General features: G+C 37.1%; 1 protein-coding gene across 2 annotated transcripts in view; it reads left to right on the top strand.

Moving 5' to 3' along the window:
- The window catches only part of LOC118749813 (kelch-like ECH-associated protein 1B), a 189,388-nt gene that overhangs the window by 29,142 nt on the left and 137,236 nt on the right, over positions 1 to 23,010 (top strand). The window contains exons 2-3 of one of the 2 annotated variants that reach the window (XM_036484588.1): positions 15,576 to 15,916; positions 16,148 to 16,405. In XM_036484588.1, the coding sequence (XP_036340481.1) occupies positions 15,584 to 15,916; positions 16,148 to 16,405 (591 nt within the window). In that variant the 5' untranslated portion in view covers positions 15,576 to 15,583. The remainder of the gene's footprint in view (positions 1 to 15,575; positions 15,917 to 16,147; positions 16,406 to 23,010) is intronic. The other variant, XM_036484590.1, reaches the window with a different exon arrangement.

The raw sequence follows: 23,010 nt of genomic DNA, 5'->3' as shown, positions 1-23,010 counted from the left end.
GCGATAATTTAAGGAACTTTCGATGCTATAACCGAGAATATTTACAGTGAACAATGATATATGGTCAAATTTTTTCTTACAATATATAAACCTGGCAGCATTATTTAAAGCTCCTTTTAATTTATTCTTCGATTCATAATCAAGATTTCCATACACTATTTCATAATACGCGATATGGGGAACGATAAGTGACTGAACTAGCTTCAATTTTGTATTATTTGGTAGGCAATAACATATATGCCAAAGGTTTCTTAAAATAAAGTATATTCTAGAGATACAGTGGTTGATAAGATCTTTGCAAGTCAGAAGAGAATTACATCATTACAACAATATCATTTACTTGCGGTACACCGGATTTAATTTTCCTGCGACAAGAAATTGTTTCTCCACATTGCACTTGTTGGTACCTGTTTGATAAATACGCTTCCATAAACTTAAGCGAAGTAGAGTTGAAACCAAAATAGTACTTAAATTTTGCAAGAAGAATGTCATGCTTTACGGTATCAAAGGCTTTAGAAAAATCTAATAGCAACAGGATAGTGAGTAGCTTGTCATCATAAGCAGGACGAATATCTTCCATTACCTTCAAAACCGCTGTAGAACAACTGTGACTTGACCGAAAACCAGATTGGACCTCACTCAACAAGTTATGATTATTCAAATGTAGAACTATCTGGGACGAAATAAAATTTTCAAAAACTTTGGCTAAAACAGGTAAAATGCTAATAGGCCTATAGTTTTCGGGAGAGTCACAAAACTCGCCTTTGGGAACAGGAATAATATTTGCAATCTTCCAAAGGTTTGGAAAGGAGGATTATGTTAAGGCAAAATTAAAGATATGTGTAAGTGTCGGGAGAATGTAAGGGATAATCAGCTTAAGGAAACGTAGACTGATACCGTCTATACCAGTAGCATTTGACTTGATAGCAAAAATATTCTTTACAACATCGTCCTCACTGGCCTTATTAAAAGAAAATTCACATGAGGGTTTGCAAACCAAATTTTGATTAAAACTGAACGAGTGCGAATTCGTAAGTTTATTATTGGCGCCAATGAAATAATGGTTCATCTCATCCGCACCAAGACCGCAGGATTTTGAATCTTTATTACAGACTCCCATAGATTTCAAATTTTTCCACAATGTTCTGGAGGGTAATTTTGTATCAAGCTTATTTTCCAGATAGACTCTTTTACTGTAACGTATTTCTTTAGCTACTTTGTTTCTCAAATTTTTATATGCATTCCAACGCTCGTCTGAAGGATATTGCTTCCAATATTTATAGGCCTTACTTCGATCCTTAATAAGATTAAGAATGTGCTTAGTGAACCACGGTCTCTTATAATTATTCACTTTTATAGTACGTAGAGGAACATATTTATCATACAAGTATTTTACCAGTTTATTAAATTGATCTAATTTATCATCCAAATTCGAGAAGAACCAGCAAGAGTTCCATTCCAGTGATATACTTTCATCATTCAGTGCTATTTCATCAATACACTTAAAATCTCTGAACGTCAGGTTGGTAACTGACAATTCTTTGTTAAATTCAATATTAAAATATAAAAATACTAGTTCATGGTCAGAGACTCCATCTAACGAAAATTGGTCTACGTGGCTAACTTTGCTAACATCGCTTACACCAAAGAGATCTAACATGCTTGGCTTGCAGTGAGGAGCAAAACGTGTTGCAAATTCGTTTGCGACAGTTAATCCACAATTGGTAAAGTTTTTTAGTAATTGCCTACATTTAACATTATCCAGCAGAAGATCGACATTAAAATCACCACAGACGAGGACATTTACATAGCTCAAAGACAGTTCAGATATTTTTGTAAAAATAGTGGTTAAGTCATTAGACCTATGGGGATTATAGACACATATTACAAGACACCTTTGAACATTATCACTGAACTCTACAAAAAGACTTTCAATTGTTTCAGGGCAGACCGATTTATGAACGACTTTACATTTAAGACTGGATTTGAAATAAATGGCAATGCCACCCCCTCTATGACCTGTGGACCTATCATTCCTTAACAGTGAAAAATCACAAAGAGCATAAGCAGAGTTAGCAATACAAGGTTTGAACCATGTCTCAGTTACACAGACCACATCAATATTTATTCCCCGTAACAAAAAGTTTAAATATTCAAGTTTATCAGTCGATAAACTTCGAGCATTAAAGTGGCAAATATTGAACCCATTATTATATTCGCACGTAAGTTTCAGAGCTAGCCTAATATTATCACTGTTAATGTATCTACACAAGGTACTAGTCATATTGATCACAGTTTGGGAGGCTTGCGAAACAGTCAGCTGCAAAGTACAAATAGAAGAAAAGGGAAGAAATGGGGTAGATGTGAAATAAAAAGAGGATAGAATCTGGCATGGCTATTATAAAAATAAGTATAAAAACAAAAGTAAGTACAAAAACAAATCGTACAAAGTTTCAATATTAACTAAAATAATAAAACATGTGCTAAGTTTAAGTGGCAGCTGCTAGACGCTCGACGCTCTCACGATTAAGAACTTTTACTCCTTCACTGCCGGTATGTTTTTTGCGTAAATTTGTCCCCGTATTGAGAATACACTCACCAGCCGCTTTTGTCTTTTTAGCTGAGTAGCCAGTCGCATAAGTTCATGGTTCTTTTTTGTCAAGCATTCATGAACAAATATATTTTCATCAGAATCAATTCCAATATTGCGGCGAGTTAATGCCTTTCGGCTAGATTTGAGAAATCGAGCAACTGCTACGAACAAACGAGAGCGATCATAAGCAGAATTTAGTTTTACAATGATTGGAGAGGGGTTTGTGTTGTTAGCGCTTTTGCTACTGGGACGCATACGAAAAGTAGAGCGAATTTGAAGTGGATGTAGGTTGATCGACTCACATAGTTGAGTAAACAACGAAGTTAAATTTTCTTTGGTTACCTGCGGAACATTATACATAATTACATCCGCTGACACCAGTGCATTTTCCACCTCATCCAAGTGTTGACTCAACTTATTCATGTCACTGCTTTCATCTGCATTTTCGCATAGCTGCTCTAGCGTACTCACTCTCTCCTCCATAGTTTTCATAGCTAGTTTAAAGTTAGTTAGTTCAGCCGATACTTCACCCATTTTTTGCATTACTCGCTCGTCACTTTCTTTTATCTTTGCCAGTATGTTTGCCATGTATGCTTCTAACTTTGCTTCAAGCCTCTCAAATAAACTTGCCGTTGTAGGACTGCTTACTCCTCTGACTTGCAGATTTTGGGCGGGAGTTCGCAGGGAAAAGGGATCATTGCGCGCACTCTTTTTCTGGCCCAACATATTTGTGTTCACTCAAAATTCGAATGACGAATACCGAGAAAATTATGCAAAAATAAACAAATATCAGCTGCAGCCGTGGTGTTGTGCGGACAAAAGTTTTACCAGATATGGTTAAGAACTTTATTAAAAGCCGGTAATTACGTTAATACGCGTGATATAATGCAGCGCCACAAAAAACACGTCCACTCACAGTGACATTTCTGTTTCATACCTGAATATGTATTGTATTTTGAAATGAATGGTTTTCGTTATTCGTCTTTTTAAAATGCATGCATTATTTATTTTTGTACCGGCAACAAAATGTTAGGAAAATATTTTTAATTGCATATTTTACTTGTTTATAGCGCATATTTTTGAATTTTGAGTGCATATTATATGCCATATTTTCGATTTTTTAGTGCATGAGATTCCGGGCCGTAGTGATTCTTAGATAAGTGTAATTTGTCTTTTCCCATACAAACCGCTAACTATGATTAAGTTATGTATTTTATTTTGGTAGAAAATCACAAAAAATTGTTTTGACCGATTTAGCTATGCAAATGCGTTGGTTCTACATAAGTGCAAGGAAAAAATTATGTTATAAGAAATGCTAAAAAAAAAATGTTTAAGAAAACTTTTAAAAAATTTCACGTGGAAACGAATTTAATGCCAATCAATCTAATGTCAAAGGTATTTTTAATGCCCAACTTCGTCATTAAAATGTTTGCATTTAATGCCTATTGGAAATCCAACATATGTAAATATGTACCTACATACATTTTTTATTACTGTCATTTCCACTTGTAAATGCTCTTAGAAATACAATACATATGTATGTACATAGCTTACTCAATTAAGGTATGTGCGTACCGCGTTATCAAAGCATCGATTCGACCCGACCGATCTGCGATTCGCAGCGTATACTTACAAATCCGTCCATTTAACTTGTTCATGTACTACTTTTTGTCAAATGTAACTGGGTGACTACCTACATATGTGCACTATTTTGCTTTATTACTCAATTGTCAAGTTTAAAATTTGGTCTTATTGCTCAATGAGAAATGAATGAAATAAAGCAAATTTGTGTTATTTCACATTCAGTTGATAAATTGCGTTATTGCTGTTTGTCTTATTTCTCTCCAAACTCTTTAGCTTCTTTTTCTAAGTTGGGAAATGCTGACATCCCTTAGTTTCAGGCCGACGATGCTAATATCATCTGCATCGTCCTTTTACTGTATATGTACATATAGTGCCGCTGCGATTCAGATTGGCAGCTCTTATTACGCTTCCCAGCATCAGATTAAAAAAGTCGCACAAAACGTCATCTAAAAGCTCATTTGGTCTCAAACAGCACGTCCACGTCACTCCACAGAGGCGTATTCGTTTTTCGGGGATCCCAAATTTAGAAATGGAGCCATACAAACAGCTTCTCATCGTGCTATCAAAAGCCTCTCTTAAATCGACAAAAAGATGGCGTGTGCCGATTTCCATATATAGTGTCTTCACCAGGATTTGACGTGCTGTGAAAATCTGGTCAAGGGTGGTCTTACCACACACGGATAAGGTCCAATAAGATGGGTCGTTCACACAGTATCGTCAACCGGAACTTATAAGCAATATTAATAAGCTTAAGCCGCGAATGATTGGCGCAAACAGCAGGATCTCCCTTATTATGAATTGGCAAAGCATAGTGAGATTCCAATATTCGGGCATGTATTTAACGTAGCAAATTCTGCTTAAAGGCTGGTAACTGCTCCCTATCAGTTCTTCGCTGGATTTGAGCAGCTCAGCCCTCTGCCCAGAGGCTTTGTTATTTCTAAGGGCCAGTTTTTCAGTGCAGGTTTAACTATGTTTTTCAGTCGAACTTAAACGTAGTTAAAGCTGAGTTTAAAACCCCAATCTGGCTGGGTTAAACGGAGTTTAAGCTATTAAGTTGTATAATTTTAGTCAGCTGATAAAATTTAGATGAATGAGGAGGAAATATATTTAAATTATTTGCGAAATACACGAAAAAATACATAGATAAGCGAAATGCTCATACGTAAGAGGAAAAATTGTGTCGGGCAACACACGAAGCACCTGACAAATTTTTTAATTTTCCGTCTATAATCTTTCAGAACTTTAAACACGATCGTATCAAAAGTGAAAATAAATAGCTAAAGTTTTCTATCTGCATAAAGAAAAAACAGTGGTGTCCTACAAAGCAACTAACAACTATGAAGCGGCCTTAAACTAGCACTGAAAAACTGGCCAGTAGTTTAAAGTTAGTTCAAATTTAAACTAAGTTCAACTAAACTAGCCCTAAGCCGCATTCCTGTCTGCCAGCATCCTAAGCTCTTCCCACTCAAGTCATTGAGCCTCTCTTTTCTTCCTCTTCACCTGTATCGTTTAACTGTCGCTCGAGGAGCTATTGACTACAGCGTGGCTTTGTATGCTGCGTGTTTCTCTGCAGTAGCAACACGGCATTCATACCAGTTGTCCGCAGCGGCAAGAATAGATTAGGAGATGGATTCCCACAGCTCATTTACATCCGGTCGATGAAGAGTTTCTTGTTCAAGCAAGATTGAAAGTCGACATGAATAGATTGGAAGATGGATTCCCACAGCCAATTTACATCCGGTCGATGAAGAGCTTCTTGTTTAAGCAGGATTGAGAGTCGATAGAGAAATTTCTGGGCCGTCCGTTGTGACTGCAACTTCTCGACACATTGCACAGGGGCGCATGCAGACCTTAGCTGCAACAGGGTAAGGGATCCAAGGCGATGTTTGCTTCTCGGATAGAACGCTCGAAGCGAATCCTCCGACTATCACACAGTGATCAATTTGGTCCTGCTTTCTTTGATCGAGGGACACCCAAGCAGTGTTGGTACATGTAGGGAAAATTCCCTACTCGTAGGTATTTTAGTCGAAAAAAATTAGTGTAAAAAAAGGACAGTTTTTTTATAAATAAGTTAAATGTAAGGATTTTTCGAAAAATCTAAATTTTTATGCAAAAAAATGTGTTTCGCTGAAAATGCAAACATGCAGATAAGTTTACGTTTTTTTCAAGCTATCGTCGACAGCTAATTTTTACACAAGTTGGCGCGTGTTCGTTTTGTACATTTTCATCAATTTTGGCAAGTTTGCTGCATTGTACAATTTTTGAGGGTAAGGTGCTTCAATAGCACAGCCCATGTGATATTTCATGAGCACTCAATCCGATTTTTGTGGCCTCAGTAGCTATTTGGGCGTACACTTGATAAAGCCGAAATTTAAAGTTAAACAAAATGTATTGTTTTTTTTTTTACATATCGCTTATTTACTTCAATAGTATCATAATTCGAAAAAAGGAAACTCGAGAAAAACGGCTTTAAAGTTAGTGAGATACTGGAAATCATTACAGCTTTCATAGCATTTTTACACAACAAAGCAGAAGAGGTAGCGGTAATTTCTGCATACTTAGCTCAATATATGTATTTTTTTGGATTATGACACTATTGAATTAAATGAGCGATATGTACATATTGTGGCCCTGTGGAATAACGACACAACTAAAAAAACCCTCAATCCTGTTAAGGGCTTATGTCTCTAATCCTTGTGTAATCTTAGCCAAGGTAAGAAGTAAGGATTAATAATGTATGTAGTAAAGATTAGACGTGGATTAGACAAAGAGGTGTTTTTTTTTTAGTTGTGTCGTTATTCCAGAGGATTTAAGATATGCCATACGTTTTTTCAGATTGGTTCTTGTGTGGGAATTATTGCGAATTTTGCGAAATGTTTCGGTTGCTGAAATTCGAAACGCTATATTTTCCATCACCAATGGAAAAATTTATTTATGCAAACGGGTATGGAAGCTTCGCACACGCGCAAATGGGAAAAACATAGTCCGGTTTATTTTTGTTTACGCCTACTGCGTGAGTTATACTTTTTAAGAAACAAAGAAGTATTTTAGTTCATTTGTTTTACAGCCATTTTGTTGTAAATCGAAAAGTTGCCATCGTATAATTACTAGTTACCACGGCCGTAGAGAGGCATTCCGGGACCGGGGGGAATCTCGAACACACCTCCCCCTCCCCACACAAAAAATTTGTTTTCGTTTTTTTTAGATGAGAAAAATAATAATACGAATATCGTAGTAAACTGCCGTCCAACGTATCAAAGTGGTTAACTAAATAAGAAACCCATTGCAACTACGGCTTTTATTGATTTGAACGGTAATGATGTATCGACGAGAACATGTTTACATGCAGAATTTGAAATAAATTATTATTATTCTCCATACAAAGTGTTCGAGTACAGTTAAATTAACATTTCGCAGAAATTTAAAAATTTGATTGGTTGGATGACGGCGAGGGGAGGACGAAAGCAGATCAATCGTACATACATATGTATGTACATAAATATGTACATATATCAGTCATGCCCAAAGCTGGCAGAATTCCATAAGCAAGTACCCCGCCCTGGGCTCGCGTCTGCACATTTCGAATGCTGTCTGCTCACCAGGCATGTCAACTCTATTTTTAAAAAAGCGGATGATTTCAAAGAGTTCAACTGAACTTATAAATTGCACGAAATTAAATAATATGTCACTTGTTTTGTGGTTTGCGATTTATCAATATGAAATATTCTCTGGAGTCTAAGCATGGGGCCCTCTTGAGATATCCCCTTAGTTTATAATAGGCATTTAGTTTGGTAAAAGCCCTGCAGCTATACAATAATACATATTTGTGAAAAATATGAGAAGCAATTTCGATATCCTTTGTGTTAGTATGATACCCTTTTATAGAAGGCTAGGTAAGGTTATACTGGCAGGCCGAAGCCACGCAGGGACCATTTTATAGAAAGCCTTGAATGAATTTGTCCACCTAGCTTGTTCCATACGACAGACTGTGCATACACATACAACACAATATTATAATACATTTTCTAAACATTGAAACTTCCATGCTTTATATAGTGAAACTTTTTTCAGTCTTTTAATGGTATAAGGAGTTATTAGATACAAATTGTAGGGAATTTTGTGGGGAAACATTTTTAAACACGTAGGGAAAAGTGGGGATTTTATATTTGTAGAGTGGGGAGTCTTCGATCCATGTTCCCATCGTCATTAATGTGCTAACCCTGACGCTGGATTTCGTGATGTGAGGCGGGGGGAAGGGCCTAGTTTCCGCTCCGCGTTATGGGAGGGCTGTTGGGCAACGTCTTTCCTGACGTCCGTAAAGCAAAAAATCAAAAAAATTTTCTAGGAATTAGGTGTCTTTTAGGTGTTAATTAGGGCCGCCAAAATTAATTTAGGTGCTCCATTGGTTTCCGAGAAATTTGCAAAAATGTGCTGGGCATGAATCCCGTAACTTTGAAACGATTGTCGTTCAAACGATACTGACAAAACGATGTCGTCAAAACACTGATTCATGCATTTATTTTGCTGTTACGTGCTGCTGTTGCTGTTACGTAAAGCAAAACTGGAATTGAGTGGACGATATCGCACAAACGATCGAACAATTTTTGGTTTTCATGAAACAAGAAAATCTCAGCTCGATGATTGTCGTCATACGTTATTCATGCCCAGGTCAGCTAGGTTTACGTAAACCTCTCTAAATTTTGGTTTTAAATTTTCCAAATATATACTGAATATATATGCTGAAATTAGGTGTTCTTCAACGCCAAAAAGTCTAATTTAGTAGCGCCATTGGTTTCCGAGAAATTCGCAAAAATGGTTTTTCAGCTAGCTCAGTGCTGTTAACCTAGCTGACCAATCTATAAATTTTTGTTTTTAATTTTCGAAATATATACAGGAATTAGGTGTCTTTTAGGTGTTCTTCAACGCCGCCAAAACTAATTTAGGAGCTCAATTAGTTTCCGAGAAATTCGCAAAATTTTCCAAATATATACTGGAATTAGGTGTCTTTTAGGTGTTCTTCAACGCCACTAGAACTAATTGAGGAGCTCCATTGGCTTCCCAGAAATTCGCAAAAATGCGTGTTTTCAGCTAGCTTACGTAAACCCACCTGACCCATCTTTAAATTTTGGTTTTAAATTTTCCAAATATATGCTGAAATTAGGTGTTCTTCAACGCCAAAAAGTCGAATTTAGTAGCGCCATTGGTTTCCGAGAAATTCGCAAAAATGTGTGTTTTCAGCTAGCTTAGCGCTGTTAACCCAGCTGAACAATCTTTAAATTTTTGTTTTTGTTGTTTGCGTACATATATGCTGGAATTAGGTGTTCTTCAACGCCACCAAAACTAATTTAGGAGCTCCATTGGTTTCCGAGAAATTCTCAAAAATGTGTGTTTTCAGCTAGCTTGTCGCTGTTAACCTAGCTCAGAGGTTCCCAAACTTATTTTTCTCGTAGACTCCTTTCAAAACTTTACTGATTTCGGTGGACCCCCTGATGGTGATTTCTAACATATTCCCAAAGCTCACCAAGAAATGTGAAGATTAAATCTAACGATGTAATTTTGCATCGCGGGTGAGTTCCAAAACTAAATTCGGAGTAGCAAAAATAAATATAAAATATTTTCTTGTGTTCTATTTATTAAAATAATGTGATAAAACACTTGCAAGCTTTACAGAGCTCGGAAACTGTCCAACAAAAGAGAGTCTTATCGCCCGATAACTCTCCTTTCCCCAGGAGCGAAGACACTAGAGGCCCTTCTACTCCGGCACTACACAAACCACGTGACCCCTGCGAAGAATCAGCATGGGTTCCGTAAAGTGCACAGCACAACAACAGCACTTAATAATCAAAAATAATAAATGGAAACATAAAAACATGTACATATATGGAATTAAAAATGACAACTTTATAAAGGCAAACAGATCAACTTTAGAGAAAAACAACAACTCACATTCACGGCAGCCCCAGCGCCAAGACTTTATGGATTGCCAAAAATTCATAAGCTAGATGTTCCCCTTCGTCCTATTGTTTCTTCTTTTATGGTCCCCTGTTATAAAATGTCAAAATTCATCGGAGATGTTTTGAAAATATTAATTTCGGAAAAATACAACGTAAAGAATGCATTCAACCTAAAATATAAGCTAGCCAATATATGTGTGTGTGATGAAGATGTATTAGTGTCGTTCGATGTCGTCTCCTTGTTTACAAATTTACAAACAATGTTAGCCTCCAAAATCGTAACGAATAAATGGGACCAAATTCAACATAAAACTAATATTCCGAGAAATAAGCTCCAAGAAATGTTAAGTTTTTGCCTAAATGACAACAACTATTTAATCTTCAACAAAAAACTATATTCGTAAGAAGTCTGATGAGGAGACGTGGTGATCTCCGAAATAGCTGCTATAACTTCTACCGCTTAGATTTTGTTGCTTTTTAAATTTTCCTAATAAACAATCGTGGTACAAAGCTCAATAAAAATATTAAAAATTAAAATATATTCGTAAACGTTTGGAATTCCTATGGGTAATTCTATTTCCCCAACAAAGCTGACAACCTACTGGACAATAGCCAGATATGTGGACATCTTTGCTATAGTTAAACGTAATGACGCGAATATTTTCTAGGGATTCTAAACAAATATCACAACAAACTCAAATTTACGATGGAAATAGAGAAAAATTCAAAAGTCGCTTTCCTTGACGTTTGCATACATAGGGAAAACCAATATCTTTTACTTGACTGGTACCCTAAACCAACTTCATCTGGAGCCTAATAAATTATAATTCATCGCAACCAACTAAATATAAGAGGGCATGTTCGAGACACGTAATAAAAGCGGCAATACTGCAGCACTGATGAAAATTTGCAATACTGTTGCAACTTCCCAATTGATAAAACGTTGTTAGAAATTCACCGAACCGAACCTTAATAATTCAATACTGCGGTTGTGATTGCATCTCGAATAAGCCCAGATTAGCGCAGCAAAAAACCTCATCCCCAAAATATTGACGATAAGCCACACACGATTCCATGACGTTAACATAGAGAAAATAAACAAAATCTTAATATGCAATAATTATCCTGCTAAATTAATACGAGAACTATTGAATCAACAAATTATGAAAAATAGCATCCACCCAAATGCAACACCGAACATAGACACAACAAAACCCACAAAGAAATTTTACAGTGTAACGTATATTTCCAACCTAACCGACAACTTTGATCACAGCATAACTAAACCACAAAACACAGCACTTGCCTACAAATCCAATTACACCCTTTCGATAATATACACAAAAACAAAGTGCCCAGTAGATGTCCACCAACAAAGCGATTTAGTGTATGAAATTAAATGCAAAGGAAAGGAAAATGAAGAATGCGGAAAAGTGTATATTGGGACAACTAAGCGGCCTTTAGGTGTTCGATTAGGCGAACATGAAGCTGACATTAGAAAACAAAAAGCAATACAGCATTAGAACAACACATTACAACAAGTGGACACACAGCAGATTTCGCAAACGCAAAAGTTAATGACCAAGAAAAAAGAGAGTCAACCCGATATACATTGTAGAGCCTCAAAATAATGAAAAGGAGAGAAAAGACTATGAACAACATTGCGGCCGCATACATTTCATGTTTATGATTATAAACTAATTTTTAGTATTGACAAAGCTACCACAAAAGATGGTATAGATTATTTATTTGTATTTATTTATTATGTATTTAGTGTTACATAATTCGTAATTATTGTTAATTAATTAATTAATGTTAAAATAGTGTGAGTTAAACTGTTTATCCTCAAACTCAATCTCTGGGTTTTCTTGTCATTTTTATTATGTTTCCATTTATTATTTTTGGTTATAATGTGTTTTTGTATTTTATGGTTCGTGACAGATTTAATTAAACGGAATTTCCCCTGAAGAAGCTAAAAATGTTTTAGCGAAACGTTGGGCCAGAAAGTGAAATAACGTAGTTTTATTTGCACAAAACACTTAGATCGGACCAGCCTGGTAACAGCACTTAACGCCATAAACACCCAGATAACTCGTGGCCTTAACCGGAACCGCTCCTGTGAGAGAACTATTCTAGTATCGTTGGACCTGTCCAAGGCGTTCGACGCTGTCAGTCATTCAACGCTGCTAGAAGACACAGAGGCGTCCTCACTCCCACAGTGACTCAAACGGTGGTCGGCGAATTATCTAAGTGGTCGACACTCGTCAGTAACTTTTAGGGACAAAACCAGCAAACTAAGAAAAAATAAACAGGGGTACCACAGGGTGGTGTCCTAACCCAACTATTGTTTAATTATTATATTTCAAATCTCTCTCAACCACCAGAGGGCGTCACTATTGTCGCTGACGATTGCTCGATTATGGCGTCTGGGAATGGAATTGATGACTTGTGCTCGAAAGTAAACGGTTATCTCGCCGAGCTTTCTCGATTCTTCACTGCAAGGAGCTTTGCCCTATCCCCTGCGAAATCCTCGGTGACCCTATTCACCACCTTAATGCAGCATTCGAAGCATACGATTGTGGTTTTATGTAAAGTCATTCGTATCAACCAAGAATATCGTTGTTTTATTTAGAGTATTCAGCATTTTGTATTTAATTGTGGATATAATCCAGCATAACACAGAGAAAAGTCACATACAATTAACCGAAGTATAGATACAATTTCTTGAATATTGAGAAAAGCTAGCCCATTGTGTGCTCGTTCTCTTGACTGTAGAAAAAAAGCAAATCTGAGTTTTGGCTCATTTTAAATGGACAACGCGGGTTTCACTGTACTTGTATTTGTTTTTATGTTTTTTAGAAAAAATTAGGAACAAGTTGAATAAAATTTTTGAATGTTTATTATAGGCTTCAAAAAGAAGTGTCGTGGACACTGGTTATGGTGGCACACCAACTGTACATTGAATTCTTGTACAAAAATATATCTTTCTCATGATTCCAGAAAATTATAAAAATAATAAAACATTATAAAACTATTAGCACCAATAGCTGCCACTACGAAAATACAAATAAGCCCCAATGCTCGCTAGTGTTTTTTTTTTTAATTTTGTACGTTTCAAAAAATAAATAATAAGGATTCATAATCTAAGAAAAATACATTTTTAGAATAAAAACGTGTAATGTGCAAATATAGGATTTGACATAGAACGTGCATTTCATAAAACGCAAGTTTCATAAAGTGCACGCAACGCTCAAGTCAAAATCCAATGCATACTATAACATCTTTTGATTTGATTCCCTTCATTTGTGCTTGAATCGCTATTTTAAATTACTCTCGCTTTTTTATATAGGCCGAACCCATTAGCCGCTGCATCCACAATACCCTTCGTTCCCCTAATTGCAAGGAAAACAATGTTGTCACCATTAAGCTATTTCAATAAAAAAGTTTTACGGATATCTTAAATTTTTGTTTGTTTTATATGACCTTTTAACCATTATATTCAACAATTTTTATCGCTCTTGAGGACGTTTATAATGAAAAAATGTTGTCGAAAAACAATAATTTACCCATAGGTATAATTTACATAATACATAATTTACGAGGACAAAACGAAGTATCTCCTGTCATCCGACAAACAGTCAGAGCATACGCGTCTTGGCACCCACGTCACTGTTGAAAGTTACAAGTTTGAAAAGTAGACGACTTCGTTTATTTGGGAACCAGCATTAACACCAATAATAATGTCAGCCTTGAAATCCAACGGAGAATCACTCTTGCCAACAAGTGCTACTTTGGGCTGAGTAGGCAATTGAGAAGTAAAGTCCTCTCTCGTCGTACAAAGATCACACTCCACAAGTCACTCATCATGCCTGTGCTGGTGTATGGCGCGGCGGCATGGACAATAAAAGCATCTGATGAGGCGGCTCTTGGAGTTGGACCTTTACGCGTTGGCGATGGCGAATCTCGCAGACGATTTAACGATGAGCTGTATGAGCTTTACAACGATATAGACATAGTGCAGCGAATTAAAATTCAGCGGCTCCGCTGGCTTGGCCATGTCGTTCGAATGGACAGAAACGCTCCTGCTCTGAAAATATTCAACGCGGGCCGCGATGCTGGTAACAGAGGAAGAGGAAGGCCTCCTCTGCGTTGGAAAGACCAGGTTGAGAAGGACTTGGCTTCACTTGGCATTTCCAATTGGCGTCAGTTAGCACCGAAGAGAAATGACTGGCGTGCTGTTTTGGACTCGGCCAAAATCGCTTAGGCGGTTACAGCACCAATAAAGAAGAAGAAGATAATTTACATCTTCTATCACCACATCTCCTCATCAGACTTCTTCACCGCAGTCACTGGGATATGAACCATTAGAAACGGCTTCAAACTCAATAAAAATTGTTGAGATTTTAAAATATTTTTTACCATTATTATCTCAAACCAAATGATGGCAAATTTTTTTGTATATTTCCCTCCAACAGGGGATAATTCATGTTAGTCATAGTAAGATCGCCTTTTATAGAAATCTCTGAATGAATTTTGTCCACTTAGTTTGTTCCACATGATATACTGTGCATCGATATGTACACATACAACGTAATATTAGTGGTATTCGCGCTTCTGTGTATTCGCTGTATCCTGCCTAAGTGTAACTGGACGAGCTTGTGGTTGTTGTTGCATGTGTATTTCATGTACCGCTAGCAACAACAAATCACATGCTCATGCAGTTACGATTACACAACATACAACGAATACACATAAGAGCGAATTCCACTATAATTATAAATTTTCTAAGCATTGAACATTCCTTGTTTTATATAGTCAAACTTTTTTCGGTCTTCTTTTATGTTGGGTAAAAATAGTAGGGGATTTTGTGAGGAAACATATTTAAAAGCGTAGGGAAATGTGAAGATTCTATTTTTGTTGAGTGAGAATTTTCCAAAAAAGTATTAAACATCACTGCACCGAAGTAGCTTTTAGAATGTTTCGTTGCTGGTGTGTGGTACTACTAAGCACCATGTTCCGTGCCGCAGCGAAGTCGATCAGCCTCTCTCCGTTGTCAGAGCCCAGATACATATACGTAAATCGTGGTCCTTATATTGGTAAGCAAGGATCGTCAACGTTTGGGCGCCCAGCTATTCGAGGCACTTCCGGTCTTTTCATTGGTTTTTATTTTTTTTTACGTGGCGTGCCGCAAGCCAAGCGCACAACCCATTGCTGGGATTTTATTGCTGACTGGTGATGGCTTCTTTAGTTATCCAACAGAACTAATCGAAATTCGCTAAAATATTCTACATATGAAATTATTATGAACCTTAACAATTTTGTACAACAAAAACATCTTTTTCGTTTTCTGCGTTGTTAATTTTTCTTTTCTTTTTTTGCTCTCTTAACATACTTAAATGTTATCTATTCAAATTAAAAATAATAACTTCTCGTTAACCTTTCAGAAACAGAGATGAGCAACAGTAGTGATTCTATAAATAACTGCCAAAGTGCTGATTTTATATTCCGCAACCCGTGTTCGTATAGTTCACCAGTGGTTGAACAAGAAGATGTGGACGACAGGGATGATGATATGACTTTTTGCATGTCAAATTACGCCAAAGAAGTTTTAAAAATGATGTTTATGATGCGCTCGCATAATATGCTTACGGATGTCATATTAGAAGTAAAGCAGGAATTATTTCCAGCACACAAAGTCGTTTTGTCAGCAGCATCTCCATATTTTAAAGCTATGTTTACCGGCGGATTAAAAGAATCGGAGATGTCACGAGTTCAACTGCAAGGAGTATGTATAAAACTATAATATAAAACAGTGCCGGCCACACTAATCCTAAAACATCTGCATGACTGTGTGTGCCAAGCGCGTGAGAAGCGAAAGCATAACTTCGTGCATACACATCGTTAGCGTTGGTGTGAAAACGCTAACGAAAAACTACACAATGTGCAAGTTTTGGCCGGCATTGATATACAATTTAAAGACCTTTTTAATAATTACCAATTATTTTCCAAATTGAAGGTTTGCCCCACGGCAATGGGTCGTATAATATATTTCATGTATACAGGCCACATACGTGTTACAGAAGTAACGGTCTGCCAATTACTGCCTGCTGCAACGATGTTTCAAGTACCAAACGTAATTAATGCGTGTTGTGCCTTCTTAGAGAGACAATTAGATCCAACAAATGCTATTGGTATAGCAAACTTCGCCGAACAGCATGGGTGCTCAGAGCTTCAAAGGAAGGCTAACCATTTTATAGAAAGGCATTTTACACAGGTAATTAATGCCATTAGAGTAAGCATTCCAACGTGACAGCGGGAACATTTTAACTAATTTTTGTTCAAACTTAAGTAATTTCTCTTTGACCATTCATATGACAAGTTTCAAACTATTAATACTTGAAGTCAGATATCAAATTATTTCGAAACCACATTAAGTGAAATATTTATGGTTTGTCTAAAATTGGGAAAATACTTTATAATGTGATATCCAATAGGCATTAGATAGATATAGACATAGTGCAGCGAATTAAAATTCAGCGGCTCCGCTGGCTTGGCCATGTCGTTCGAATGGACAGAAACGCTCCTGCTCTGACAGACCTACTCTGCGTTGGAAAGACCATGTGGAGAAGAACTTGGCTTCACTTACCATTTCCAATTGGCGTCAGTTAGCACAGAAGAATTACTGGCGTGGCTTGGACTCGGCCAAAATCGCTTAGGCGGTTACAGCGCCAATAAAGAAGAAGAATAGGCTTTTGTTTTTGAACGCTGGCAACTTTTAGCCATAAGTGTATTTGTGTAATAACTCACCACTGTTTTAAAGTCTATGAAGTGTACTTTCTTTTTATATCCGAGCGCACAGGTGCACAAGGGTATTATAACTTTGTTCGCATTGCGGTTGTTTGTAACAGCCTAAAGGAATCGAGATAGATATAGACAAATGTATACATAAATGATCAAAATGAAAAGGGAAGTCGATGAAGTCATATCTGTCTGTCCGTGCGTCCGTCCGTCGAGCAAAAATTTAGATATTTCAACGAAATTTCGTATGTAGGTTGCCTTTTATCCAAGGTAGGTTGGTATTGAAAATGGGTGAAATTGGACTATAACCACGCCCACTTTTCATATCACGGTATTATCGAAATTTTAGTAAATATTGGATCCAAATTTTTGAAGTAGAATTTTGATACAAAATAATAGTTATGAAATTGTATGATGAAATGCTGTATCTCAATAGCCGCTTCACCAATCCTTACCAAACCCACTTTTCATATAACGGTATATTCGAACTTTAAGTAAATATTGGATCCAAATTTTTGAAGTGTTGTACATATTGTAATCGATAACTCTAAGCTGAAATGTATATCGGTTGACAAAAGCTTATCGCTAATAAAATCCTCACTCTCTCATCTCCTTTTGGCAAATAGTAAGATGTGCATTTTATTTCCTCATTATAAAATAAATTAATTACGGTTTGAAGCAATCGAGTAGAATGTGGATCATTAAATTAAATTCCGTACTGACACTACAGCTTGGCTTTACCAGATCAGCGGTTGACCAATGCGTTTATTTTAAGCATTCAGCTCAAAATATCATACTGGCTGCTTATGTTGACGATATTTTGATTTTCAGCGGTAACAATACAATGATAACAAAACTCAAAAAGGATCTGTCTAAGCACTTTAAAATGAAAGACATGGGAGCTGCAACGTCTGTGCTTGGGATTAACATCACTCGAAATCATGATGGATCAATCTCCATTGACCAAAAGCGATACTTGTCAGATATCTTACGTCGATTTAATATGCAAGATAGCAACCCGGTAGCTACCCCAATGGATCCAAATCAACGTCTATCAAAGGATTTGTGTCCAAAAACCGAGAAGGGGAAGCAGGTGATGGCGTTGATACCCTATCAAGAAGCGATCGGCTGAATTGTGTACGCTGCACAAATCAACCGTCCCGATATCGGTTTTGCGGTAAGCTCACTCAGCCTATTCAACACATGCCATGGTAAGGCGCACTGGGAGGCAGTCAAGCGAGTGCTTCGCTATCTAAAGGGCACAATTGACATGAAGCTGACTTACCGCAAAGACAGCGCTGGTCAATTAACTGGTTATTGTGATGCGGACTGGGCTGGCGACCAAGATGAACGTCGTTAAACATCTGGCTATGTTTTCCATCTACAAGGAGGCGCTATTTCGTGGGCCACTCGTAAGCAGCCTACGATTGCCTTGTCGTCCACGGAAGCTGAGTTTATGTCTCTTGTTGCGGCAATACAAGAAGCACTCTGGCTTAAACGTTTTGAGGGAGAACTCTTTAGGGACGTCCCGAGGTCAATACAAGTTTTCTGCGGTAATCAAGGCGCTATAAAACTAGCCATGAACAACAATTTTCACGCACGAACCAAACACATTGACGCGAAAACTTACTTCATACGCGAAAAGCTTACACAAGGCTTGATTAAATTAGACTATCTCAATACAAACAAAATGATCGCTGACATCATGACTAAGCCTGTAAATAATTCAAAATTGACTCAGTTTATTAACCAATATGGTTTATCATAAGATTTAAATTAACAGCCGTATTCTAGCAAACTCACAAACTTTAGCTCATCACTGATGTGATTTCTACTGCGCCTCAAAGCTTGCCGCTGCAATAAATATGCCGCTACAATACAAATTTTTAAATTTTTGTGTATTTTTCTAGTACTCAAAATCGAATTTTTTGTGACACATTTCTCGGCGCACTAGAAATTACAACAGTGATGAGCTGAGTTTTGTGACTCTCTTAAGGTATTGGCCCAATGCAGGCTTGCTTTGCTTGCCTCGCTTTGAGAACTGTCAAAAGTTATTTGGAATATACTAAAATGCATGATAAAAACATTACAAGGTAAATTCATTCTCTCATTTCGTCGGCCATGATTTTTTTCTGACGTTTGCCAACATTTTAAAATCATATAAAATTGAAAATAAAAAAATTAAATTGCTCACAATTGTTGTTGTTTGAGATTGAAAATGAGAATGTGTGTGTGAGTTTGAGTTTTGATTTTAAAATTATATTGTTGGCAAACGTCAGACTGCCTCTCAATGGTTTTACCTTGTTATGTTTTTATCATGCTAAAATGTATGAAGGCTGGCCAAATGGCAGCTTTGCTTCACTTGCTTTAAGCTCCTCAAAGTTTCAAATAGCAAATGTTTTATTTGAAAGCGTTTCGTAGGCTTTTGACAAAAAGGTATGTTCCCGTTCTAAATCAATTCAAACAAACTGCTGCACACTTTTATGTACACAATTTTTTTTACGTAATTAAAAAAAATATATATAATATAAGTTATTCAAAGTTTAATAAAAATGATTATATGTTTCCATATTTATATTTAACATATCGCCGGCTGAAAAGTTGCTAAGTCCATTTTTACAAATTTTACAGGAACTTTGAATACAACATTTTGCGTGTTTAAAGCAAAGCAAAACTCCATACGAATCAAAAGGATTCGATCTTTATTAAAAGATTTCGTACTATTTTGGCCTTATCGGATTTTCGGGGCCTCTTCTGGACTTAGAAAATTTGCCTTTCATTGAATATAAATAAGAAAAAATAAAATAAGTACATTAATCCTTAATTTCTCTTGCTAGCTAGCGATATTTATGATGTCAAACTACTGGTCAGTCGTCTCTTGAAGAATTGGATTTTTTTTTGTTTTTAATAAATGTACCTATAGTTATATATGTATAATTATTATCATTCCTTTGAAATGCATTCAAATTCGCATCAATTTAAAAATAAATTAGAAAAGATTGTTTGTATTTTTTTTAGTTTTCTGGAATTTTGTGGGAAATTATTCATAGTGTAAGGGAACAGACCTTAATTTTTTAACTACACAGCTGGTAGCTTTGACAGCGTTCCAAGCCGTCATTTGGCCAAACGAATTTTTAAAGTAAATTAAAGTAAGTAAGGCGTGCAAAGCAAGCTTGCATTGGGCCAGCGCCTTTAGAATAGAGGGGTAAAACTATTTTCTTTCATTGTCAGTAAAACATTAATTTCAGAATTTTTAGTATAGCTTTTGAGTGAGGGTGTTGTACATATTGTAATCGATAACTCTAAGCTGAAATGTATATCGGTTGACAAAAGCTTATCGCTAATAAAATTCTTACTCTCTCATCTCCTTTTGCCAAATAGTAAGACGTGCATTTTATTTCCTCATTATAAAATAAATTAATAACATGAAGTAGAATTTTGATACAATAGTTATGAAATTGTATGATGGAATGCTGTATCTCAGTAGCCGCTTCACCAATCCTTACCCAACTCGGTCGACACTTCCCTAGTATCTAGCTGAGAAATCTGTTGAAAATCTTTGAAATCGAGCAATAACCACGCCCACCTACCATAAACGTTAATTTACAAAAACACGAAAACTGCGATAAATCAGTAACTACTGAAGCTAATTCATTTAAAATCGATAATTGCAATAACTACTTAGCAGATAATTAGATTATTATAAACTAAGGGGTTAGGGGGCGTGGCTTTTTTTTATATAAAAGTATAGATCCTTTGTTAAAAAACTATGAAAATTCTGCAAAATTTTATCTAAATTTTTTAACTTTTTAATCCGATTTTTTAGAATTTTTTTGAGTATGCAGTTTTATAGCCCATTAAATTTTAGTAGAATAAAGTGTAAGTTTGAAGTTCGTAAAAAACTTTACACATAGATTAAATAAAAAACCTAGTTTCATACGGAACAATAAAATCATTCAACCTCATTGGGAGTATCGAAAAGTACATGGCATTGCCTAAAAAATGGGAAAACGTGGCAACACTGGATAGTTTTCAACTGTTTTCGTCGTCTACTTATTTCAGCAATAGGCAATGCTAATATGTCATGCATTTTAGTCTTATTTACGACGTACGCAATGAGGCTGTTTGTTTGTTCAGATTAATTACACTGTGCAAGTATAAAATGTAGGTTAAGGTTGTGATAGCTCGCGATTCTTGTCACCGATGCTGTTGATGTCATCGGCGTACGCCAGCAATTGCACGCTCTTGTAAAAAATTGCTCCTCAGCGGTTCAGTTCTGCAGCTCTTGTTATCTTCTCCAACATCAGATTAAAGAAATCGCATGAAAGGGAGTCGCACTGTCTAAAACCCCGTTTGGTAGCAAACGTCTCGGAGAGGTCTATCCCAATTCTAACGGAGCTGGGTGGTATTGCTCAACGTCGGTTTACACAGCCGTATCAGTTTCGCGGGGATGCCAAATTCAGACTTCGCGGCGTATAGGCAACTCCTTTTAGTGCTGTCGAAAGCGGCTTTAAAGTCGACAAACAAGTGGTGAGTGTCGATCCTTTCCTCGCGGGTCTTTTCCACGACTTGGCGTATTGTGAATGCCTGGTCTTTGGTGGATTTTCCAGGCTTAAGCCACGCTGATAAGGCCCAATCTGTTCATTGACGGTGGGCTTCAGTCTTTTACACAATACGCTCGGTAAGACCTTGTAACCTTTGCTTAGAAGGCTGACCCCGCGGTAGTTGGCGCGAATGGCGGGGTCGCCTTTCTTGTGGGTTGGGTAGAGCACACTTAAATTCCAGTCGCCGGGCATGTGTTCATCTGACCATATTGCGCATAAGAGTTGATGCATGCACCTTATCAACTCCTCGCCGCCGTACTTGATAATCTGAGCTGGCAGGTTGCCAGCTCCAGCAGCTTTGTTGGTTTTCAAGTGAGCTATTGCTATTCGTACCTCGTCATAGTCAGCTGGTGGAACATCACCTCCGTCATCATCGACTGTGGGCTCGGTTCGTCTTCTCCACAGCTTTAATGCTGCTACCATTCAGTAGAGTGGACAAGTGTTCCCTCCATAATTTAAGTACGTTGAGGACATCAGTCACCAGGTCGCCATTGTTGTTCTTAAAAGAGTTCGCCCTGGTATTAAAACCTTCCTTAAGTCGCCTAACTCTTGGCAAAAATTTTCGGGCGTTTTCCCTGTCGGCCAGCCTTTTAAGCTTTTCGCACTCACATATTTCGGCCTCCCTCTTCTTATTGCGGAAAATACGTCTCGTTTCCCTCTCCAGCTCCCTATAACGGTCCCACTACAGCTGGAAAACTATCGATGGCACTATCGATATTATCGATGGTTTTTGACTATCGAAAACATAGATGGTTTTGTAAGCACTATCGATAGTTTTCACTCATACATATATTATTCAGTATTGTATGTTAACACCGGTAAACACGTATCCGGTCAACAGTTCACCTCCACCGATATTGCTGACGGTGCGTCGGCAGGTTTGAGTGTGGAAATAGCGTAGCAACAACTCTCCCACCGATATTGATGCCGATGCGTCGCTGCAGCGGAAAAGCTAACAGCAAGAGGTAAAATTGCCGAATTGCATTTGGCAAGTTACACGGCAAAACATGTGCAGCAACTGGTAGGTGGTAGGTTTAGGCGTAGTCGCCGCAATATTCTAGTTAGCAAATTCAGTTGTAATAACTCGACCGATACAAACGGCTGCTCTTGTGCAAACAAGAGAAATAAAATAACATTAAAACCCAACCAAGTGTTTTAATAATTGCTCTTGTGCAAGCAAGAGAAATGAAATAACATTAAAACCCAACCAAGTGTTTTAATAAGTTACATATTTCAGAACACAGATGCTACTTGAAGCTAAAAATCGTTGATCCTTAAAAAAAAGATCGCCATATTTTAGCCATTCTGATCTCATTTTCTCATTTGTAATGTTTAATTTTTTGAATGTTTTAATCAAAACTATCGATATTGTCGACATTTTCGTTAGTATCGATACCATCGATGGTTGTGACTAGAGATGGGCACGGGCCGGGCTTACGCAGGGTACGAGCCGGAATATTCGCTGTCAGCACGAACT

Source organism: Rhagoletis pomonella, unplaced genomic scaffold, assembly GCF_013731165.1.
Source record: "Rhagoletis pomonella isolate Grant_MI unplaced genomic scaffold, Rhpom_1.0 Rhpom_scaffold_00001, whole genome shotgun sequence".
NCBI lineage: Eukaryota > Metazoa > Arthropoda > Insecta > Diptera > Tephritidae > Rhagoletis > Rhagoletis pomonella.
This window is presented reverse-complemented; position numbering and strand designations above follow the sequence as displayed.